Below are 26129 nucleotides of genomic sequence, written 5' to 3'. Positions count from 1 at the left end.
TCCCTAACCAACATTCTTACTCTTAATATCTATATCAGGGGTCTCAAACTTGCGGCCCGTGGGCCAATTGCCGGGATGGGCAGGGCACGTGGGAGGGGCCCTGCAGCCTTCAAAGTGCCGGCGGCGCCCAGGACAGCCTCCGGGAGCGACGCGGGATGAGCGGCCCCCCACCACCATGGTGGTGGAATACTTGATTCGGCCCAGCCTCACCCAGACTCTACTTCCAGCGGCCCCCAGATCAGTTGAGTTTGAGACCCCTGATCTATATAAAGAGGTCTGCATCCCTTCACACTAAATGCAGTGTGGAATATAATGGTTTAATGCTAAGGGCACACATAAATCAGCAGCGTGGACTGTAAACTGGAAAATCCCAGCTCAGTTATTCGGCTTAAGCAAGCACCATCTCTTAGCCTCTTTCTCCCCGTTAGTAATATAGAGATTATTACACAGACCAACCTTGGAAGGTTATCAGGACTACTGAAAGAACATTGTCTCATATATATATAAATTAACTTCCCACTTCAGTCAAAAAAGTTTCCCAGGACAGCTTACAAAGATCAGAAATAAGACAGTCTGTGCATGCAGTCTTACCATCTAAAGGACACGGTACAAAAGTAAATGATATTGGGGATTGGGGGAAAGAGACAAAAGCAAAGTTAGGTCCTCGATTCTTAGTTTAAAATGCAGCCTCTCTAAATATCACAGAAGCGCTTCTGGTGCCTCTCCCTCTAGAGAGGGGCTCTTAGCCAAAGCTGGATTCATACATGACGGAAGGTGCCACACTGGTGCTCCCTTCCCCTCCACATAACCGTGTGCTAGAAAAACTGGGTAGTAGATTACTCAAAAATTGCTGAGTATCTTTCCTGTCAATGAACAAGAAAAATCCTAAATATGTTGGCCAACTTTCAGAACCTGGCACGTGTTGTCATTTCTGTGGAAAGGAAACTTCTGTGTACACACTGGGAAGAGCCAGTCGAGAACTGGGCAGACACTATTAAATAAATACAGCTGAGACAACTGAGATGTCTTACCAAAGGAAGGAAGAAGAAAATACGGAATTATTAGATGGATAGTATCTGGCCGGACACCAGCACTTCATGGAAAAATCAGAGGCTGTAATGGATGACAAACTGAGCTTGATTCAACAAATCAGTTTTAACCACATTTTATATCCTTCCGTTCCTCCAAATATCTCAGGGTAACATGCATGGGGTTCTCCCATTTTATTTGCCAAAGCACACTGTAAGGTAGTTCCTCTTACTTTTTTCCCCCAAGTTTTTGCATCTTTGCTCACCCCCCTCCCAATGTCCCACATCTTTGGGGTGGCTTTTGCTGAATTTGATGCAAAAAGCTAAGTTGACTATCCCACACAGCACTGCTTCACACACCTCTCACTCCAAGGCAGCTCAACAACTCTAGGTTTGACTCCAAAGGAAGGTGATAAATACTTCCTAGCAGTGAGTCCATTCTATTTGTACATCCAGCTCCACAGTGTGCTATATTATGACTGTATTACTGTTACTATTTTCCTTGCAAGTAACTCCAAACAGCTTCCCTAATTCTCCTCCTCTCTATTTTGACCTCACAACAACCCTGTGTGGAAGGTTAGGCTAAGAATCAGAGTCTGGCCCAAAGTCATCCAGTGAACTTCATGATGCAATGAGGACTAGAATCCAGATATCCCAGGTCCCATTCCAAAATTCTCACCAGTATGCATTGCCGACTATCGGTGGTTCTAACCTTATGACCTGTTTCTTTGGGTTCTATTCAGGAAGCAGCAATAATGCTGGGCTACTGAAGTTTGAATTGAGCACCATGGCTCAAGGATGCTGGCAACATAAACACATCTCAGGGGACACCTTGTGAATGATGGATAGATTTAAAAAAGGGGGTAATGGTGTATATATTACAATCAGACTAGCAACAAGGCTGTAAGAGAGAAATGTGCATTGGCACATTTTAAAGAACTTTATATATATTAGATAACAATATTGTTATATGTTGAAAGTATCAAAAATGAAAGAGCGGGGAAATTGGTTATTCTAACCTGCAATTTCAGGAGATATTTCCTGTGTACCTCTGCCCATACTACCGTACTAAAAATTGTACAAGTATGGATAAAATGTTAATATGTGAAAAATGGAATACCTGCTTGATGAAGACTGATTATTGATTTTGCTGATGAGTCACATCATATGAATTATCTTTGACAATTTAAGACACTTCCTTTGAAAAAGAACTTTTCTAATCCCTGAGTAGCAGAAAGAGCTTCTTCCAAGGTAAATTCTTCAATTAAGAAAGCACTTTTGATGCAGGAGGGTGAATATGACCTGATATAGGTGTAACTGATACTTGGTGGGATGAAATGACCCCTGGGACTGGAGTTCGACAACTCAGGGATCTAACTTGTTCAAGGAAAGAAATTATAGAAAGGGAGGCAAAGTTGCACCTTATGTTACAGATATCTCTTCACAGAAATAGGAACAGGAGCTTAGCAACCGTATCAAAAGCATCTGGATTAAAATTAATGGAGGAACGAATAAAAGGAAGATGGTGGTTGGAGTCTACTGCCAACCACACAGTCAAGAAGGGTTGAGCTGAAATCAAGAAAATGAAATTCAATCAGGACAAATGCCAAGTTCGGCATCAAGGAAAAAGAAACCAAATGCACGATTACAAGATGGGGGATGACTCAACAATACTACAAACAAGAAGGATCTTGGAATTCATAAGCTGTAAATGAGTCAATCAGGTGATGCAAAAAAAAAAAAAAAAACAAAGGAAAGACTATGTTTGGTTGCCTTGATAAAGGCTCACTTCCAAATCATGTGAAGTACCAATTCCCCTCCATCAGCACTGGTTAGGCCTCATCTTGAGTACTGCATCCAGTTCTGGGCACCGAAATTTAAGAAAGATGAAGATATACTGGAAAAGATTCAGAGGAGGACAACAAGGTTGATCGGGGACTGGAAATGAAGTTCCATCTGGAGTGACTGAAAGAATCAAGCATGTTTAGCCTTGATAAGAAAAGAATGAGGGGCAACTTGATAACTTGAGTTCTCGAAAGGTTGTCACACAAAAGGCAGTGTGACTGTTAGCGCAATAGGACAGTAGACCAGATTTCCTAGGAAGGCTGTCTGCTTTCCCACGCTGCAGGTGTTCAAGGAGCAGCTGGGCAGCCATCTGTTAGGTATGCTTTGACTTGGAGTCCTGCACTGAGCAGGGGTTGGGCCCAATGGCCTTCATTGCCCCCACCCCCAGATCTACTGTTCTATGGCTCTATAATCCATGAAGATTCGGAATCTTAATTTCACATTTCGGAATCATACTTTTTGCTTTTTCCGAGGTGGTGATGAATGTTTCCAACGTGCTCGTCTCTTCTTGAGCAAGGGTTGCTTTGGGTGAGAAGGGTCATCCTCCAGCTCTTCGTCACTCGTGCCCTCCTCTTCAAATTCCCCCATCTGGCCATGGCTGTCTGTGCCCTTTCTTGCAAGCGTTTCTTCCAGTGTTCCAATTTTCTTATTTTTTATCATTATTTTAAATTTCAGTGCCTGAGAAAAGAAATTAATTGGTATTACAAATCATAAGCCACATGAACTTATGACTCAGAAGATGGTCTCCAAGGCCATATTTGTTGTCATCTAAGTAAGTGCATGGCGTCCGGCACAGCTCAGAACTGGGTTGCTGTGAGAAACTCCTCTTATAACTGACCTCCCATGTCACTGCATTCTGTAGGTGCGTCACGGCCTATAGATTTTCTTTTCAGAGTGCCATGGAGACGGGCCTGCTCTGCAGAGATGCCTACTCTGCGGAATGGTCTCCCCTTGGAGGTGCGTCATGTCACAGTGCTGGTCCCTTTTAGCCATGCATTGAAACGCTTTCTGCTTATTTTTGTTTTTCCCCAGCCATGAACTATCCTTAAACCAATCTCATGATACTATTGTGTGAATATGTAACTGTGTGATGGTCTGTTCCTATCCCTTTGTGAACTCCTGGGGGATTTGTTTCAAATGAGGAGCAGAACTTAAATATCACTAATGAATAAATTAGACCAAATCAGTACATAGCATATGATCATTCAGTCCCTCTCAAAAAATTTGGAAGATTTCTTTAATCTGTCCTAAGGGTACTGTGTGCCTGCCTTAACAGCGTTATTTTTATAATGCTACTTACATATCCCAGTCCAGAGAATGAAAATAAGTTCTAGCCAGGCTGAGTTTCCAGTATCAGGATGGAAACAGATTATTAAACAGATACCTCTTGCATTAATAATTTTGCTCCAGTTCAGCAAAATAAATTCATGAGTGGAAATTTTTCCACATGGGGACTCGCTTTTCTGGGAACACAGATGCCTGCTGCACGAGGAAGGGAGTGAGCCCAGGAGCAATGCATTCGTAATTCCAAACTGATAAAGGAACTTGTTCCTCCTATTTCTGCTTTCTTATTGCTGCTCACATTATTCCGCAAAGGGCCTTGGACACTGATGCTATCGTTATCTGTCCTAACCTCAGGACTCATTGGCAATGTCTTCTCTGTGGTTCTCATTCCATGGCTCTCTGTGTAGGAATCTAAAGGCCTGTGAAATGGTGTACATAGGTACGCCATGCTCATGTGTGTATCACTTGTGAAATGGTAGCATGGAATGGGCTGGACGAAGGTCTGCAGCGTGACATAATGAATGCTGATATTTAGATTGGCATGCATGACAGTCTGGAAAGTCACAAGAGAGGAACCCGTGCAAGGAAAGAGTCAGGGGACTTTGGAAAAATGTACAAGAATATGAGAACAATCAGGAAGTCTGAGTTTTTGCTACAACATACGAAAGTTATAAGGAGACAAGGGGATAAACAAGTGACATGCAGATTTTAGACTTGTGAATCAGTTTTCTTAACTTTCCAAAACTGTACACAAATTTAATCATACAGAAATAAGAAAAAAAACACTGAGCAGGTTTGTGCAAAAGCACATTTTTGGGCATACATATTTGCATAAATGCACACTTTCTAATATCCATGTTTGGGTAAATGAGAAAAATCTGATTCTGTCAATGAGTGGATAATGGAATAAAAGACACTGACAGTCCAGAACATATACTGCATGGATTTCATAAAATCCTTACGTGCCTATTCATGATTCCCTCTAGTAGTTGTTAATACATTTGATGTGCTCTATATTCTGTTAGCTAGAATCATGGTGCCTTTCCTTTTTACAAATGTCTACTATGTATGAGCTTTAAACACACACTCTCTCTCTCTCTCTCGTTCTCTGTGTGTGTGTGCACGCATGTATTTCGCTCAGCAGCCATGCTTTAGTGTTACATGCTTTGCCACAATGACACAATTAAAATAAATTCTTCCAGACACAAATTCTTCCATCTAGATGGGGAGATTTTGTCTCAGTTCAGTCCAAATAATGCAAGGCGTAGGTGTTTGCCAGACACCTAGACTACAATTCAGTATAGTTTTAGCTGTGCCTAAACCCCCTAGATTTGATCAAAGCTAGTTCTGTTTTAGTGTGGTCCTGAAGTAGCCCTTAATTCTGCACAATTTCCATTTTATTAACAACCCCACTTATATTTTGAAACAGATCAGACTTCGGATTAACTCCCAAAATACATTTCACATTTAGCGAGGCCTCTTGGTTACTGATATTGTTCAGTAATTCAGGCATATGCAGGACTATGTTAATGCAATCCAGGGACAGCAAAGTCAACAAGGGTTTATGTAAGCCAATATAAAAGTTTAAACATGCAGGTTTGTCCACTGTATTGTTTAAAAAAATAGAGAGAAGTAATTGGTTAAGGCCATCTCCTTCAGCAGTGCATCATTAACATCTCTACACCGGAGTACTATGTAAGAATTTTTATGGAGATAATTTCATCATACATCTGCTCAGCGGTGCTGTTTTTAATTGCAAAAAGGGAACAAATGGATCAGCAGAGAATTACAGATATAAAGCAGAACTCCTGGGAAATAACAGCATCTTGTTCAAATTTCTTGAGTTCAGGTGAAAATGGTTATACCTAACTAAATGCACAGTATAACTTTAAAGATTTGTTGTAAATTGATTCACTCTGTATAAGGACTTGTGGAGAAAATTCCAGTCATTATAAAACTAGAGTAAAAGCCCCATGTTATCTTCTTACTCCTTTTGCACTATAGTATCACAAAGTATATTCATTTCTGCATGCCTGTTTTCTCCTTATTTCATATCTTGTGCAAGCTAAAATTCAGTTACAGAGGTGAAATAACCTATTCTACATATCTGATAAGCCTGATTTAGATTTACCTGCATTTAAGGCACAAACTCTGACATGGCCATTTATATAAGAAAATTCAGCGAACAAGCTGCTGCAGCTGAAAACATTTAGCAGGTAAGTCTACAATCACTGTGAGCAGCAATACAAAAGCAAAGGTATAAATAGGGCAGCAAGACTGCTAGCTCACATGTCCAGTGGTGCTGGGGGTATCCTTAGATGCACGTGTGCTCAGCCACTGCATGAACTAAGCATGGGAACCAAGAATGTGTGTGTATCCAGTTACCTGCCACTGCTACTATTCTGGCTTCAGATCTCAAGAACTGCAAGTCACAAAGTATTTGCACATGTCTGATTTGCAATGTGTTGGTTTCTGCACATGCATATGGGGAAGCATGAGTCCTGGGAGATGTGGCAGTGCTGCTGAAAATGACACCGAATGGCTGAAAAAAGGAAACGGGGAATTTGTGGAACCTGGAGCATCTCATCAACAGTTATGTGTATGAAATACTTGGCTCTTCCAAATAGTGCTGCTTTAAAAAACCATAAGGACGCAGTTCTCATCTGGCGCAAAGGTAATGTGTGAAGGTGTTTGGTTCCACACTGCTCCAGAATAGCTTGAGCAAAAGCATGAGGACCAGCTAGGCTTATCGAATGAAGGAAACACAGCAAGTGCAGCAGCCTCATCCAGCAGAGAGACTCTCTCTCTTTCTCTCTCTCTCTCACGCACACTTGGGGAGGGAGGGCAGGGGGAGTGCCAGAGAGAGAGAGAGAGAGAGCTTATAAGCATTTTGGGGATGCATGCTTCCCACATAAGTTGGGTTTTATTTGTTTTTTCAATAGGCACTTGAGTGCAGACTAAAATTGCGTAAAAATGAATAAAAGCTTTTCCTGTGTTCTCAGCCTTGGGGTAATGATATAAATCATGACCGTACATACTAGAAGAGCCAAGATCTTGCATGCAGTATATTGCCGTGTTTCCTCACTGTGTTTCAAACCTCTGACACATGCCTTTTCTTCTTAACAGGGGCCTATTGGTTATTTCCTTTGGTTTAATAACACTAAATTGAAAAGAATGCATCCCAAATCCACAGTGGTGGTTGTTGTTGTTCTTGTTGTTATACATTTCTATACTACCCAAGAGCCAAGACTCTCTGGGCAGGATGTAACAATTAAATTCTGCTTCATCAATTGAAGAGGAAAGATACTTAACTGCAAGGGGAACTATAAACTTCCTTTCTTCATATTATCTTGTACAAGAGAGAAATGTGTTACTTGTTACCTCAGGGGAAGGCAGCTCATCTGGCATGATGTCACCAATTGTAGACAGAACCAACTGGTCACCCAGGATCCCTGTCAGATGATCCGCTATTACTTCCTGCTGCCTAGGGCTGCAGTGATTTTCCAAAGACAGTATCAGAGGATAATCAGAGGCCTGGAAGAACAGTTTCAAAGCTAGCGTGATTCCTCGTTACACAAATAAAGACCCAACAGAACTAATATGAAGATATTGCAGGACGTCTGTATTGTTTTCCACAGTAAAAACACAGCTAGACAAGTGAGCCTCATTTTCTATAGAAGGGTAAAATCCACTCTTCTCCATAAAAAGAGCAGAGAAAGGGCAGAAGCCATGCCTGAAACCAACAACCAAGCCTGCCCCTTGGGTTTACTGTACTCTGCTGCTTTATGGTGTTTTCTCCCTACTCAGCCTGAGAAAATGTATTTTTGAGCACCCAGTTATTTGCTGCTCTTGTTGTTCAAAAATAAAACACACTATCATCTGGGCTTCCTTCTCTGTTCAGTGAGACAGCACAGTACTTTGGTGCAGCTTTCCATGCTCCGTTTCCCCATGCAAGAGGGAGAGTGGTGAGGACAGAGCAGCTGTGCAACAAGAAATACTCAGCAAACTTGTTTGGAAAATGGCGGGGGGGGGGGGGCATCATTCCTGCCTCATAGACCACTTTTTTGACCAGAAGCCTCAATCTCACACATTTCTGTTCACCAGGGCAGAGAGAACGCACTGCTGTGCTATTCTTTCCTCTATACTTGGATTTATTCCTTTGAAAAAAGAAAAAAAAGCACGGTGATAATGTGGGGGAGCAATGACTTCATGACAACCTTGTGAGGTTGCTGCATAAAAGGTTGGATAACAAATCTTGACTATTCCAGAGTAAACTCCTAGCGTGGAAGCAACCTTGTACGCCAGCTGATTTATCTCTGCATCCTCAACCGTTTTCAAAGAAATCTCTGCTTTTGAACTTTTTGCAGTTGTACACTGGCATGCTCCACCCCCTGAAAGAATCCTTTTGGGGGGGCATTGCCCCTGCTGCTGTCTCAGATTTGAGATCAGAAATAACAGTAGGCATTCTACAACGGGCACGCATTAACAGCGGGACTCCTGCTGCTATCTTAGATCAGAGGTAACAGTGGGGTTGTGTGCTAAGCACTGAATCTGTTCACCCATGGAGAATGCGGCCCTTCTTCCCATGCATGAGCAAGTCCCAGTGCTCCTCGTCCCCACAGTTGTCTCCCGTCTGAGATCGGAGGTAGTTGTGGGGATGAGGGATGGCCTGGGCACCAGGACTCACCACCATGTGGCCACAGCCCCATTGGAAAACAGTTTTCTGTCTCAGCGTGAACCATTCAGATCCTGCTCCAGGATCTGCAGCACCCTGGCTTTTTGCCCCATGGTGTCCACATTACTACTGTTCTGCTTCTGCTTAGGTGCAGGTGTGTTGGGTGCTCCTGTTGTGTTGCAAGAGATGGACCAAAGGACATTTATATCCCTTCCAATAAAGATTCTGTCATGCATCTTCATTGCTTTTTCACAACAGGAAGATACCGTGTCATTACTGTATTTATTGATGACATTTCTAATCTTCCGTTTATCTTGCAAGATGTTCAAACCCACTTCCAATTAAAATTCGATAGAAAATATTAACACATTTACAATGCAAAAATACAAATTGCAATCGACCATATAAATAAAACACATTTAACATTCAGCAGTAGGGACCGAACTGGCCTTGGGGCATGAGGTTCTTCATTCCTGAGCTAAAGCCTCAACAAATGTGTCCTAGTGTTTCCAGCTGAGCAAAGGCTGTGTCCCCAGTCACCACCAGTAAAACCTCCAAAGGCATCTGAAGAAGTACATCAAAAGAAGAACCTATCATTTCCTGACTGAAACCTCTTCCAACGCTTTTGTTACTCATGTACCTACCAGAAAGGCATATTTGTTGATCACCTGGATGACAGTCTTAAAACTGATTTTGCTTGTTAATGTATGTCCATGATAAACCACAGGTTCACAGTTTGGTCCATCCCAGCAGTCAATTTCTAAGCAGCGACATCCTTTCAGTAGAGCACTTCAAAGAAGAAGGAAAAAAGCAAGCTACTGAGAAATGAACATAAAATGCTGCATTTGTTAGCTTCTTGGGTCTGATTCAAACTTGTACCAGTGTGATGGAGACCTGTCATAGAATTGTACAGGCGGAAGGGCAAACTACAGATATGGCTGTTCCTTCTTCAAATCTATACCCAAAGCTTACATGCCAGGGAGTTTAGCCTATCATGGACTGGAATGATACCTGAAGGAGATTGAGATGCATGGATAGAGTACCCTAAGCTTTTTCTATACCCTTCTGAAATGGCACAGTCAGATGACAGGACTATTATTACATGCAGATATCATGAATCCTACCAAAGAGGAGGGGGGGGGGGAGGAAAGGAAGGAGAAAATAAAAAGCTTTCCTCTATAGCATTGCTAACAGATGTAGTGATATAAAACATGATGATGCATTACATTCCATATTCCTTCTTCCTTCTTTGCAAAACCATGTGCCATTTTTAAGAGAAAGTTGTCATTCTGAGGCCACTCAAGGGACCAGGATACTAACATGCCTGCCTCAAAGATACTTCAGAGAAAGATGTTCTACAAACTGCAGTGGGATTTGAGAGCTGATCTACATATACAGAAAAAAATCATGAGCAATACCCTTCCCTGGAATGTATCGTAGAATTCAGGTGAGGGAAATTACATATTTGAATATTCCTGCTTTAAAAAAAAAGTCTACAAATATAAACAGCACATCAGGGAGAAGGTTAGACTAGAGCAATTCTCTCTGGCAAAGAAGAGAAACAGGTGATGGAAAGAGGCTTACCAGGGTAACTTTCAAACTTGCAATCTCCCACTTCTAGTTTGAAGATGTATCAGTGTCAGATTATTGGTGTCCACAGCCTGGGCTCAGACCCAGAGGGCAGGGAAGACAATCCTAAAGAGAGTACTAAAGATGCTTGCCATGCAAGGCACTCCCACAGGACAAGGGCCCTGGGACCCACCACTGGTGGAATTACCTCTACCCTGCTGCTATCACCTATCACCCTGCAGCCAGAAGTAATAGGTGGCTCTTCAGCCCTGTAGAAGCCAACATCTGAGGGATAAGGCATGGCTAATTTAAATCACAATAGCTTTTCTCAAAAGATGCTCAAAACAAGCAACGCTAGAGACAAACCCATGGCTGTGTGATTATTATGGTTCCTCAAAGGCTGCAGGGAGTTGCTGAAACAACATCTTTGGCTTGCTTTTCTGAGCTTCCTTATATTTATTTTTTTATTTATTTATCGATTTATATCCTGCCTTTTTCCTACAAAGGGCTCAAGGCAGCTTACATCTCCTCCTCCATCTTATCCCCACAACAACCACCCTGTGAGGTAGGTTGGGCTGAGAGTTTGTGAGTGGCCCAAAGTCACCCAGTTGGCTCCATGGTCGAGCGGGGACTTGAACCCAGATCGCCTGAGTCCCTGTCCTATGCTCTTAACCACTACACCACACTGGCTCTCTTATTCAGCAGAGATTCTCCACAGGAGGTTGACTGCATTTCTCACCTCCTGCAACTGGCTGCTCTCTTACTAAATCTTGCCAGGACTTGTGCATGGGTTCAGCATGAAACAGGATATATGATCTGCAAAGTGACCAGCACTGATAGGCCCCAAACCAACCCCATTCCCACGTAAAACTGACCTCTGGCAGACAGTTCAGAGTCATTTTAAACACACCCAGAAAGAGAAGAGGCAGGGGACAGAAACATTCTTGTCATTTGATTCCATTAATCTAAATGCTAAAAGGGATTGCATGAATATTTTTTCTTTGAGCCCCAAAGTATGCCAAGGTACATAAACCTCAAAACCACTGAGTTTTAAATAACTTATGCCTGATCCCCTTGAACTAGGCTTTTCACAAGGTTTGGTTGTCCTGCACGGGCTTCTGTCTGCAGTGCCTGAGCATTATTTTTTTGAACATGGCACCAGTTTGTAATGTAACATAACTCCAACTCCATTACCAGTTGCCTTGAATTCTTGCCTGATTTCAAAAACTGGAAAATTGATTGGTGTCCATTATCTTTTTTCCATTAACTTTACATTTCTTGCTTGCTGTTATTACATGCCATCGAGTCATCTCCAACTTATGACAATCCTATGAATGAATATGTCTGATCTTTGACAGTCCAGTTCAGCTGTTATAGACTCAAGGCTGTGGCTTCCTTTATGGAATCGAACTATTTCATATTTGGTCTTCATATTTTCCTGGTATTATTCATATTTCCCTGGTATTATTATTTGTATATTGTGGTTTGTATATTGAGCTTTACCAGTCTGTGGGCCATCATTTTTTCCATATTTGTTGGTATATTTTTATTAGGATTTGGACTGATTCAGTCTCAGCATTTAGGAGGAGTTCTGTTGGCACTCTGCCTACTCCTGGCACCTGACAGTTAGCCATGGTGGGTAGGTTTTTGTACAGCAACCCACCAGATGACCATTAGGAAACACAACAGGACTGACCTGTCTGTCCCACCCCCCTGCCACAATCACAAGCCCCTAATCCCCACTGAGGAATTGAGGCATTGTCCAAGTTTCCCACCCTATGTTCTAAAATATAGGGGATACCTATATTGTTGTTGTGGGCACCCTTCCAACATTGTAGTGTAAAGGAGTGTGGGGAGAGGTGGTACAATCCCACCATCCCCTTTTAGGAGCACAGATTACATGCAAAACTCGTATCACTATTCAGTTATTAATTACTGAATAAGAAACCATTTATTTTAGAAATGTATATCCTTTACTCCAGATCAAATCCCAGGTTGCAAACTCAGTTATTAATCTGTCAGAATAAATTGCATCTTGCTTTGCTTTATGTTTGTGTTTTTGAGCATGATGTACTTTCTGTCATGTCTCTTTGCTTTTGTAAACAGAATGCTAGGAAACATTTACTTAACTTATTCTATTTAATAATCAGTTTAGTTAAAATGGATGCAGGTACCTTGCATAGCCCCACAGGTGACTTGGCCCTATTAGCTGATCAGATATAAGGTACGTGTTGTGCGAGGATGAAATAAAGTATTCATTTAATGGACGGGTCATATCCTGGTAAACAGTTCTGTGCTCAGTTTTAAATAATGCGCAGTCCTCAGAAGTCATGTATCTTAGAAATCCTTCAAATGTCATCTCACTGTTTCTCTTTGCTGAAAGCCAGAACATTACAGAAGATGTACAGAAAAGTGATTTCTTGCATGGTTACACATAGAATTAACACAAATTTGAAAATATTTCAGAATAATTCACGTATGAAGGTTTGGGTTCTTTTTGATATTACATACAATTCATATTCTGTCTGAAAGGAATGATGTAAGGTAAATTATTTAGTCAGCGCATAGTATCATCCAACATTTGCATCATTTCAGAAGGTGACTTGCATATTTCACAAATTGTGGCTGGTTCATGCCATGGTCAGCCACAGCTATCCAGGCTAGACTACTGTATCATGTTATACACTGGGCTGCCTTTGCAGAATGGTCAGAAATTCAGAGTGGCACAGAATGCACTTATCAGATTGCTAATTGGGGTTATTATGAATTTAGTACATATATTTTTAAAATCCCACTGCCAGATGTTCTTTGCAATCAACCCATTAGCAGTAAAGCTGCATTATGGAGCTATTGCCCTTATGTCCTGCTCATTGTCTTTCCAAAGGCACTTGCTACTGCGGGAAATAAGATATTGAACAAGACAAGCCTTTGGCATGGCCCAGAATAATTTTTAATAGTGTTATAAATTAAATGGGTAATGACCAGAGTAAGGGCCTGCTTAGTGATGGCAACCAAACTGTGCAATTGCAGCATCTGGCAATGTCTGCCCTTTTCTCCAATGACTATAAAACAGTTTGCTTTTTAACTGCCCTTTACAGTTTTAATTGATTTTACCTGAAGGTTTTATTATTTTCTACACCTGCTTTCCTGATTTTTACTATTATATATTTCTTGTTTTTAGTTTTGTTTATTGTAAGCCAACTGATAATGTGGGATAGAAATTTCATATAAATTCAGTCCATATGTCTATATACACATCCAATGGTTCCTGAGTCAGATGAAGAGCTATTGCCTGTAAAAAGAGCCCAAGTCCTAATAGATCAGACAGGGTATGGACAGCCAATCTCTTCTGCATTGCGAGGAACCATTTTATTCTCCAGGCAGTAGTAAATTCTTGCATAAAATGACACCCTCATAACTAGTGAAGCTCCATAATGAAGTTGCTGCCTTCTAGCAATAAGAACTTCAGTTTACTGTAGGCTGAATGATTTCTCAAAGATTCCCACCACCACCCTGAGTCTATAGATGTGAAAGAGACTGCTAGGGTGAGTCAGACCAGATGAATAAGCTCAACCTAGCATATGTGTAAATTATCTGACTTATGGCTGTCCTCCACAATAGCCATGGCTGTTCTTGAAGAGGGTGTATCTTTCTCTCCCTAAGGAATGAGCTAATCTAGAGGCCAGTGAGAATAAACAGAAGCAAGCAGATACTTGCAGTTAAGGGGCAGATTCACACAAAATCAGGCTGAGGTCAGACAGCTCACTTTGCTTTCAGGAAACAACACCACTCCACCCCAAGAATTCTGACAGGAACCATCAAAACCTAGAACAGCAGAGTTGGAAGAAGCCTATAAAGCCATCAAGTCCAGCCCTCTGCTTATTGCAGGACTCCAAGTTAAAGCTTCCTGATGCCTCCAGCATGGAGAGCCCATGACCTCCCTAGGTAATTGGCTCCACTGACATAATCCTCTCACAGTCAGGAAGTTTTCCTAAAGCCAACTGGAATCAGGCTTCTTGTAACTTAAGACCATTATTCTGTGTCCTGCATTCTGGAATGATCAAGCGATTTTGGCCTTCCTCTATGTGACAGCCTTCCAAATATCTGTTTGGATGGTAATGCTGTGAATTTCCACCTGTTTGATGACTTGTACATTTGTACATAAACCAAGTATTACAAAATGCTATGAACCTTCAAAGATGACATTCAAAGGTCATGAGTAATGGGTAAACACTTGCACCCCTGGTGTTTCCATCACTAGGAGTACTGGTTTTATATAATATATATTCTGCTTTTCTATATAAACACACACACAAAAACTGATCACAAATTTTAGAAACAGTAAATGCTAAATCAATACACTAAACTAAAATGCAGCACATCAGCACAGATTTATGAACCACAGGCACCAGGGCACAGCCTGACACACACTCCAAGAGATGCCGTGTTATGTACGGATTGTTTTTGCTGCTGCTGTTGTTGGTACAACAATTTTCCTATTAAACTGGACAAACACATCATCAGACTATGGTTCCAATTTGGTACCAGGATGCAAATACAATTGCTTGGGAGTCTGGCCACCAGTTTACCAACTCTGAGTCTAAATATTTATTTCTAAATTGGCCTGATTAAGTAATACTTAAGCACTTGTGCCAGATAAGCCAATTCATGTTTCATGCAGAAGTCCCACTGGGTTTGCCAGAATGTATTCCTTAGTAAGTGTGCCTGTGATTGCAACCTTAAAACTGTACGTTTCATGTGCTTATCAATGGTGCTAAAAACTGACTTATAATTAGCTGCATAATGCCCTCTAATTCTAAAATAGTGATAGTTTTCATCTTTATATCTTCTTTGTGACAGTTTTGGTTTCTTGCAGCCACTGAGCATTTTCTAGCTCTTAATTGTATCTGACACCCAAATGCCCATGTTTTGAGTCCAAAGAACATGTTGGGCCTAAAACTTGTCCTTTATTGTAAAAGAAAGCTGAGGGGAAAGGAAAATAGGGATCACTGAAAACATCTGCTGCTCTTTAAATAACACACAGCATTCACTTTTATTTTTTATAAGGGTATTGTCTTCCTGTATTTGGCATGTACATAAATTTTGCTCATAATAATCCTCATGGGATCCCTGCCATATTTAAAAAACGAGTTTCACTTTCATCAAAACAGAGGACCACACAGAACTTTTTTTCATAAGGAAACTGTTCACATAAATCAAAGTAAAAGAGGGTGCACTGTGGAGCATCATTAAGAATGAAGCCAGTACTCCTAGGTGCAGTACATCTACATAGCCCCACTTTGGACTGTAATCTTTGGACAAACTAGAATGTTACAGAATGCTGAGAACCAGCACAGAATGAAAAGTAAACATATATCATCTTGAAATCAATGAACCAACATCCAAGTAATGTGTTTAGGATCAGGATGTAATTTTTCCTCTTAAGTTGAATAATGGTGACTATTTAAAAAGCACAATTCTCAGGGATCAAATTAAGATATTTGAGTGATTTTCTAACATGTGGGAACACAACAAGCTTTGCCTTTATTGCATTTAATATTCAAGCTTACGTTTGGGACTGGGGAACTTGAGAAGGGGGAGATGGTACCACTAAAGAGCTGTAAAAGGGAGGGGAGAGTATGTATTCACAGCATGGCAAAGTGCTTAGCCATCTTTATTTCTATATAGAATACATTTTATCTTTACTTCTGTTCTTCCCTTTGATTCCAATTACTTCTGCAAGCCCTTTGGGAAGAAACCATCCTTTTCAAGGAGAAACACTGTTCTGAATGTGAGTCCCTGGGACAAGCAGGCTTTAGCTAATTAAATAACCCAATTCTTTGCTTTATTGCAAAGTGGCAACAGAACATACATTTGGAATGCAAAGCTTCTAGAAGCAGAGTATGGTACCTCATTCCCCTTGGCCAGTGCTTCAAGCAGAACATGCACTAACGTCACTGTTCTGAATGTTCAGGAGACTAACCTACCTAGCACAGAACGAGTATGAGGTTGTTTTTTTCAGGTCCTGAACGGCAGCAAGGGCAATGGAACCAACTATGAGTCTTTCAAATGCATGAAAGCCATGAGGTCCCTAGCACCTACTTGAGTGTGTGCCAGTGAAAAAGCAGTAATAAAATATCATGTGATATTTAAATATCAAGTAGGACCCAAAGCATGACAGTACTTAGCAACACCTCCTTAAACATCTAGGACAAAATGCTGTTTTAGCTGCTTCAACTCAGTGCTGCAACTGTCAGATCAGAAAAGAAAAATGATCTGCCCATTTTGGCTCCTTTAATGGGAATGCTACTTTTGAGAATCTGCCTTTGGCTCCCACAGATGCATGGAAGTAGTTTCCTTGCAGGCCTATTCCATGCAGCTGCTATCTACAAAAAAACTATGCTTCTGTAGGTAGAATCTATCACATGGATCTTTCCTACCCAGGCAACTTTTTCCCAAATCCCATTGGTGTAATTCTGTATTTTAATAGAGATTGTTTAATGTAGTAGTGCAGGAAATGAGTGAACTTCTGGGTACCAAGATGACCTTTCAAGTCCAAAAAACCCAAGACACACATTTTCTCCCACCCTCTCTGGCCAGGATAAACTGCATCAAATGTACAAAATAGAATGTTGTATGTGTTTGTACACTTAAAAAACAACATCAGTCAATCTTATCTTGACCTAACTTTCAGAATACATTCAACTTATACCAAGAAAGCTTCTATTCAAAAACTGTGTGGTGGGTATTCTGAAATGGGTAGCACTTCATGAAACCACAAGCATATGACCTAGTACATCATAAATCAATCCCGGCAAGTGGTCATGCTACCCATCCAAGATCATAGCCACTTTGTTATTAATGACTGTAATTTAGGGCATAAAATGTATGTAAATGTCTGATATGTTCATATAATTGCACATATAGTGAACAGGAAAGAATATATGTGTATTTAATTACAAGTAGCAGCTACAAAAAAGATCTTGTTATAGTAGATGGGAAGCATGAAGCATCAGACTTTCTAAACCTTAGCTTGGGTTCAGTACTATGTAAAGGCAACCCAACTGTGAATTGGTCCAAGAGGAAACAGTCTATTTTGCAAAGTGCTAGAACAGTTAGGGAGACTACTCTGCATTGAAGCGTGCAGCCAGACAGGGTTACAATCTGTCTGCAGGACCAATCTGGGAGTTTTCCTGGACTTAGCAAAAACTAGAGAAGCTAGAGTGGTTAGGAGTCCCTTGTATCAAAATAGACTGGCATGGCAAAAGTGATCTATTCTGCATTAGGATGTCCCCCATAAGGCAGCCTATAACTATTACATATAAATATGCATTTTGTACCATTTTGTATAGCACTCTTCTGTTAAAAAGCAAAGCAAAAATAGCTTCTTGAATGGGCAGTGTAACCCATTGCTCTTGCCGGCAGATATATAACAAACCTAGTAATCCTATAGCACATAGACAGTGTCTAGACAGTCCCAGGATCTTTCTAAGTCCCAGCTGTGATGCTGGAGCTGGAATTCCATGCAATGAGTGCCCTCTCAACAGAGGTAACGTAGAAAAATACACACCAGCTGCTGCTCTGACATCACAAGTAGGGATTTACCCTCCTACTCTAAATCACCAGTTACAAAAACAGCTGTTAACCTGCTTCAGAAGGCAGGAAGCCACTTTGCATTCCTCCAGCCCTGCATAGGATGCCCATAATTGTCCTTCGTTTGAAAGGTTATGAGCAACCCTTAAGATTGTGTCCCTACTAGCTTGTTTTACCTGTAATTCCATGAGACAGTATAATCCTTCTGTTTCCAAACTGTTTTGATTTTCCAACTGGTTTAATGTTTTTTACATTTTATGTTATTACTCTTCATTTTGTGAACCATGTTGAAAGCTATGCGTATTGGGTAGTATAGAAATGTAATCTATATAAACAATACACATACATTTTACCTATATAGAATTGACAGGGTGCACAGTGGCACCAGAGGAATAAATGTTCTGTCCTAATTATACTATACTTGATTACTTTCACAGTATCCAAAAGTGAAAGGGTTTTGGTTGCCATTAGAGACATACTTTTAGTCCCCTTATCCCATTAAAGGATTCAAAAAGTCAATGGATTCTCATACTTTAAAATAATAATTGCATACTTCTTAACTATATTAACTTGGGCTATTACTACTGAAGCATTATCATTTACATCCCTCCTTAGTGTGTAAATTGCTTTCTAATCCTTAATTAACTCATTAATAAATAGCTGTCTACAATGGGTTTCAATATTACAAATAAAGACAACTCCGCTACTACACCAGCCTTTGTTTAATCTAGCATACATATGTTGTTGAACACTTAGATAAATTCATTTCACTTGGGACAGCCTCTTGCAATATATGTCAGACTCCATTATGATGCAGACTACTAATGAATTATATATCAGGATGTGTGTCTGGACCAGATCCAACAGCAGCAACAACTGGGTGAGAAAAGGCCTGAGCCTCCAAGAGCCTCTTCTGCTAAGAGCCCAAGAACTAGGGGCTGCTGATATTGAAAGGGTTGATATATAATACATAACTATAGTTCAGTGTAATGAAGCCAAGCTACAGCAAGCCCTAGGCTACTGCATGACTCCACCGCCCCACAGACACACCTTCCCAGTAGGTCTTCGTCAGTTTGGATTAACCACAGCACAGCATGTCATCCAAATGCTAATGTGCAGTTCATCTTAACTTCAGCGTGTTCAAACAAGCCCACTTCATACCCCATTGTTTGAAACTGTCGTGCTGCAAAAAGTTATAGTTAAGATTAACCAGTTTGTCAAGTTCAAATGAAACATCAGGTGGTAATGAATCAAATGCAAACAAAAGTTCCCAGATAGCTCCTCATGAACAACCCTAAACCTCACTGAGGCTTGTTCTTGTAATGCTAAGGTATGGTTTAGCATTACATGCAAACAAATTTATAGCCCCCAAAACTCAAGAAGCATCCTGTTCAAGGAGTGCAGATGAAACAAAAGTGAAATCTTTAGCATTAAATGTTTTACAGTATTTGGTGCACATTTACTTAACCTAATTTCTATCCCACCTTTGATCCAGAAACTCCCAAAGGCAGATTACATAAAATAATACAACATGGTAACTACTTCTGTAATATCTAATACATTACACTACAATGGGATATAATGGTCTTCATTCCCCCTAAGACTGCAAATCTATATTTAAAAACAACCACAGAACTTTTACTGTCCAAAGGCGTGAGGAGGAGGAGTCAGATGAGATGAGATTTTGCTAAGTACACTGCTGATAACCTTTTGTTTATAGAGATGGCGCATAAATGTTCCAAACAATACATAAATGTGTATGACCAGCATGTGTATTACCTATTGAAACACTTTTAGCATTTTCATAGTTATAAAAATATAAACAGAGTAAATTAAATAATACATAAGGTTTAACTGAAAAAATACATTGCAAAGCATTACAATACCAATTAAAGAATTTATTCCCTGCTCATCAATATACACTCAGATGGATAAAACTACCCTGTTTCACTAATGGTAATTTATTATGTTCTATTGTATTTCAATGTATTTTATTGTGTTGTAAGCCGCCCCAAGGCTTCGGCAAGGGGCGGCATAGAAATGTAATAATAATAATAATAGTAATAATAGTAATAATAATAATAGTGTCTTTGATCTATATTCTATAAAACTATCCCTCCAAAATTTCAGTTATTTGAGCTGTATTGCTGTTGTTTTCCTTCAAGTTATTTGCAATTGGCATTCTGGCTGCATCACAGTATTCAATTATTAAGGCTAAAACCCAAAAGAATGGCTACTGGATTCTGAGGTAAAATATATCCACTTATTTTCTCTATACTTAATACCAAAGTTCAGGAATCTAACATAACTAGACAGTACAAAAAATTAAGAACTTCTACTCCTTGAAAGCTGATTCTCCAATAAAGATCACGATCTAGATTATAAATCTGTTTTGTGTATACATAGAGTTAGATGCCACTGATAATAAACCCTTTACAGGAAAAAAAAATGTTTAAAATTAACATATATTGCACAAAGGAATCTGTACTAAACCACTAAATGTACTGTAAGCAACATCCCAGAGACTGAAACGTAGTAGTAGCTCATGCCAACAGAGAGCTGAGGAGTTCTGAGTGGAAGAGAATGCAAAATTATATTGGTTCTCTACTGAGAAGTTTAGGTGGGCTGAGTGATATAGTCTAGGTTTCCAAGACAAAGCCATCAATTGTATGTACAACTGAACTGAATGGTAGAAAACATACAAGAAGCTGGATATGAAACAACCTAATTTTTACAAAGGGAAACAAACTTATTCTTGTGATATCAAAATCACCAAATTTAGTGGCAGATATTTAGAAAAAGCCAGACAGGTGATCCATACAACCAAATACATTGTGATCAGTAACTGTTTCAATTCTCTGTTCCTTTCTGTACCTTCCCCTCTGTCCTTCATTGTTTGCTTATTAAAGCTTTTATATACTGTTCATAATTAGCCACAGTCTCTCTGAATGTTTTACATTAAAAACTACTTTGCACATGCACATGGTAGGCACGTCATGAGTGGAACCAACTGGATGGCAAGGAAGGCCCCCTCTGACTTGCTTTGGTTCTATGTTTCTACTACAGATCACCCTGAATTTCAAGATGGGTGACTTGAGCCTCCTATTAAACTGTTCAATCAGCTGATCCTTTCTGAAGTTGGTCTCTTTCCTTCATTTATTTTTATTTATTTATTTAGCAAACTTATACGCCGCCCCATTTGCCTAAGCCTCGGGGCGGCTTACAAATAAATAAATATAATTAATACAATAAAATACAGATGGAAACATCCTGGCCAAAGTTGTTAAAATCAATAAATAGAATCAACAATTAAAATAACGTTTGAATAAAAAGGTCTTGGCCTGGCGCCGAAAAACAAATAACGACAGCGCCTGGTGGACCCTCTCTGGGGAGCGCGTTCCATAGGTTGGGCGCCACCGCAGAGAAAGCCCTCCTCTGGGTACTCACACTCCTAATGTCCTTCATGGAGGGCTCCCGGAGAAGGGCCTCTGCTGCCGATCTCAAGGGGTAGGAGGGCATCTATGGACGTAAGCACTCCTTTAGGTAACCAGGACCCAAGCCGTTAAGGGCTTTATAGGTGATAACCAACACCTTGAATTGGGCCCGGACTTCAATGGGGAGCCAGTGAAGCTGACGGAGGACTGGAGTTATGTGAGAACAATGCCCAGTCCCCATCAGCAACCTGGCAGCTCTGTTTTGCACCAATTGAAGTATCTGGACCGTCTTCAAGGGCGGTCATTATTTCTTTTGAACATATAATCATATATTATGTAGAAAGAACAAAGTAGATATAATTTCACACAAGTCATATAAGATGGCATTCTCATGCACATTTACTTAAATAAACCCTGGTAAGTTTGGTGGGACTTATTTCCAAATAAATATACATATGATTACACTGAATTATGCATGTATTTAAAGATAAAACTATGTATCAATGAATTACAAATACAAAGAAATACATTATGTAAGGATAATTACAAAATTAAAGATCCAGAGTACCTTCTTCAATGGGCTCATATTTGGCAATGAGTTGACAAGCAGTACTTTCATCAGCTTCAGTCTGAAATTGTTCATTTCTAAGAAATTCAACTAGATTTTCTAATAGCAGGGTTTTATGGTTCGGAGAGTGAGTTCTGAAGAGTTCATGAATTTCACATCTGTGTGCTATAGCCCGATAAATTCCTCTAAAATCCTCTATAGTAATAGTTCCAGACTTCAGAGAATCACTTGCCTACTTAAAAAGAAGAAAAAATGAGTACAGGCAGATGCATAACAAGATATACACAGCATGTTTCCATTAATACAAAAAGAAAAACAAGGATACATTTTGTGAAACCTGCAGGTATTTCTTAGAATGCAAGTTTTTATTTTTAAACTTTCTCTGTTTTTCTATTACAGAAATAAAATATGTGAACATAAGAAGAACCCTGCTGAATCAGACCAAAGGTCCACCTAGCCCATCATTCTGCTTCCAGCAGTGGCCAGTCAGATTCCTCCAAAAACCCTGCAGCAAGGCATGAAAATGACTAGTGGCGAGATACGCCTTTAGAATATATTAAGACACAGAAAGAATTTTCAGTATTTCCAGATCTTATAATCCAGCAGAATAGGCCTTTGGGATGATGAGGATCAAAAACAGAGAAGTATCATATAGGCTAGAGAAAGAGTATTTTGAACTTTTCTCAATAGAAATGCTTTACTCAGACATTATGAAATGTAAGGTAAAACACTGTAGCTATTACATCTCTGGACTGCAGCAAAGCAGACCTGTAAAGACTCTGCAAGGCAAGCCATCATAAAACTGTCACTAAAGGGTTTTTTTTCTTTCATGTTGCAAATGATGAACATGCTATGTGTGAAAATATGTTTCTGGCCTACCACAGCCTTGCAAATGAAATTTTAACTTTATTTGCAAGGCTGTAGTAAACCCTTTCTAGCCATTAAATGTTTTGTAAGTTTCAAGGTCATGCCTGTTACAACTCATGGATATAGCCAAGCATACCTGTATGCTTTTGGACAGGACTGAAGCTAGACTAAACTCATCTCATAATTTTTAAGGTTTCTGTCAAGTAAAACTTCCATCACAGTTTTTTATTCAACTCATTCAAAACTACTGCAGCTAAAGTTGGTGATACTACTTTGGAGTTTGAAAATCCAAAGTAACCATCTTACAGAGAGTTGTCAGAAATGACAATTCTGGTGTTTATCTTGATTGGGCCAAGTGTAGTAGCTAATAAATCCTGGCAGTCTGACCCCTAGACTGGTATTAACACAAGTCTTTTTTCCTCTTCAGCACTTTAAGGCTATGTGAAGGTCCATATGCTCCTATCCTTTCATCTGCTTTCCAAAGGAATTGTATAAGAGGTAACTTAGACTACTGTTTCCATTTTGTTTTAGATTAAATGAAATAACTTGCCATAGGTGCTTCACACTGCTTACAGCACATTTGTATTTGTCTACTCCCTCCAAAGCATCTACATTAAGAACCACTTCCAGAGAGTGAGACATGCTAGTCTGCAGCAACAAAACAAAGAGTCCTGTGTACATTAAAACTAAAAAAAATACATTATAACATAAGCTTTCATATACTAAGTCACTTCATGAACACATTCTACCATCTTGGAAAAATGCACTGGGTCAGGGAATTCTCTGGAGGTGTGGCTGTTTCTGAGAAGAAAAAAGGCAAGTTATGTACAGTAAAATAGGTTTACATTGTCAGAGCAACCACCATTCAGTGCAAAATTTACTCCCACAATTATAAAAAACATTTAAAAATGCATCAGGTATTTTCAGTGGAAAACCATGCATTCCTGACTCAAAAATAATGCCTACTGAGCTCACTTGGAATTATTCTCAAATAAAGGACCCCTAATTACTTCAAAAAAAAGTATCTAGCTGAAATCCCACTGAAAAAAATTAAAAATTCCAATTCTCAAGAGGCAAAACAAAGTGACTTATTTGGGTTTGTCACACAAGGAAGATCTTAGCTCAAAGCATGCAACACATAAAAAGGTTTCTACCACTGGGGGAAATATTTAATGTGCTTATTATAATTTTTATTTTACAAAAGGGGTACAGAAAGAAGTACATTTGAAAAGATTTAAGTAAAATGTTTCCTTTAGTGTTCAGTTTAACTATTTCATCTAAGCAACTGACAGCTGTTATAAAATATATTTATGTAAACAAGCTATAGAAATATGTGTATTGTATTAAATAATGATACATTGTTACTTTTGTCACATTCAGTAGGAGACTGGAAGAAAATGAATAAGGAATTGTATAACAGACTTCTACCGCAACACTTACAATATGAAATGTAAAGGAAAAAAGACACCTCTAACAGAAACATTCTCTTATACAAATATGAAACCAAAATATACTATTCCTAACTTGTTGCATATATTGGACAGTAGCCAAAGAAGTCTTCCTACTGATAGAACTGCTTCCATCAGCAAAAAAGTGGGCAATACCCCCTCTCCTCTTCAGCCATCTCAATGCACCCCCAAAATGTGCTACAGCTGGTTGGAGAGCCCTCTGTAGCACATTTGATGATACAGGAGGGGCTGCAAAGGTAGATAGGATACAGTCCTGTTCTGTGAGCTAACTGTGTGACACTGGTTTTCACCCATAGTCTTTGTCAGACTAGTAGGACATTCATAAAGAAGCATGCTGATGAAAAATGATGCATGGAAGTCAGACTAATACATTACACTGAAACCCCTCAAATTTTGGACAGCTGTAAACCATGAAGGTGTTGACCATGTACCTCAAAGCAGCTTCAGGAGAGTGATCTGGTTTGGAGCCAAGGTAATGTCAACTGTGTCCCTACCCTCCAGAAAAGATGACATAGCAAACATTCATCCCAGCTTAAAACTGCTATCTCAACTATTGCAATATTAACTCTTAGGGCACCTGCACCCAAACTGAGCCCAAACTGCCTTTTCCTGTTGCAGCAGCTGGGCAGCACTTTTCTGGAGCAGCACATCCTTGGCAGTAACAATTTTGGCAGGGGAATGTTTAACTCTTCCCTGTGTGCTGATTCACATACCACATCCTCCATGGCTGTTTCAACAAAAAGAATATAAAATGGGCAGCTCACCATTTGGAAGTCTAAATTACATGTAATTTGAAAGATGCTAGACTGAAGTTGAATGTATGATGCTACTGCATCAAATTAGACAAAATGACACAGTAGTATCCCAGAGCTGTTGGCTACTGTAAACAGTGCTAGCATGAAAATAAGTAAATTGTGCCATACTCTTTTCATGACTACTACCTGCTGATGCTACTACTACTAAATAACAATTACTTAGCTTGAACAATATGCAACACGCTGTTCAGAAAAAAGTAATAGTCCCTGGTACAGACTTTGTAAGTGCTATTTAAAGTCAGTAAACAATAAGCCAGGTCTAGATATGACATACAGTAAATTCACCTTTACAACTTTGGTTAAAAATAACAGCAGAGTCATAGTACTTCTAAAACATATTTAATATTACAAACATTCTCACCTTAAAAATGTATTTCACATGAACATAATCAAAAGGGATATCAAGTTTACTAAGCAATTCCAAGGTACTTTCAAAATTAATCTTTCCTTTTCTAAATGTGTCATGGATGTTGCTTAAAAACCACGTACATGAAAAGTTAGTTAAGAAAATCAGCCATCAGCCATTTCTTTCTAATGCTTGAGTTCTATTTGTGAGTCATGCACATAACCAACCAACCGACCTCCACTAAGACATTTCAAATATTGTTTTATTGTCAAAATCAGCAATTTAAATATCATTTTAGAGTTTTCACCTAAGGATGATCTAACACACCTTGAAACTTTTTTTTTTTTTTTGTAATTTTAAGGCATGATATATACTTGAAATAAGTGGGAGGAGGGAAAACCCATGGAAAGAGGAAAGCAAGGGGAGTGAATATGAAAAAAATCAACTGGGGCTTAATGATCACCCCCCCCCCCCCCCGCAACTAAGACACTCAAAAATCCACTTGTTCAGGGGCTCCGTTGTAGACATGGGAGGCACATTTCCTTCAGGAAAATTTTACCCTGCTGTATATAGTCACGCCCCTACGTAATTGTTTCCCTATTATCTTTCCAAACGTTCAGCTGCAAACTTTTTGGT

At 39.7% G+C, this 26129-nt stretch overlaps 1 protein-coding gene across 1 annotated transcript in view; it reads right to left on the bottom strand.

Moving 5' to 3' along the window:
- PLCZ1 (phospholipase C zeta 1) overlaps positions 1 to 25625 on the bottom strand; it is a gene marked incomplete at its 5' end in the record, with an annotated part of 47319 nt that extends 21694 nt beyond the window's left edge. The window contains 6 exons of the mRNA XM_044452167.1: positions 3330 to 3551; positions 7539 to 7691; positions 9477 to 9621; positions 12576 to 12777; positions 21997 to 22228; positions 25509 to 25625. Of these exons, the coding sequence (XP_044308102.1) occupies positions 3330 to 3551; positions 7539 to 7691; positions 9477 to 9621; positions 12576 to 12777; positions 21997 to 22228; positions 25509 to 25625 (1071 nt within the window). The remainder of the gene's footprint in view (positions 1 to 3329; positions 3552 to 7538; positions 7692 to 9476; positions 9622 to 12575; positions 12778 to 21996; positions 22229 to 25508) is intronic.
- Positions 25626 to 26129: the final 504 nt, after the last annotated feature.

Source organism: Varanus komodoensis, unplaced genomic scaffold, assembly GCF_004798865.1.
Source record: "Varanus komodoensis strain SLA01 unplaced genomic scaffold, ASM479886v1 scaffold70, whole genome shotgun sequence".
Classification (NCBI taxonomy): Eukaryota; Metazoa; Chordata; class Lepidosauria; order Squamata; family Varanidae; genus Varanus; species Varanus komodoensis.
This window is presented reverse-complemented; position numbering and strand designations above follow the sequence as displayed.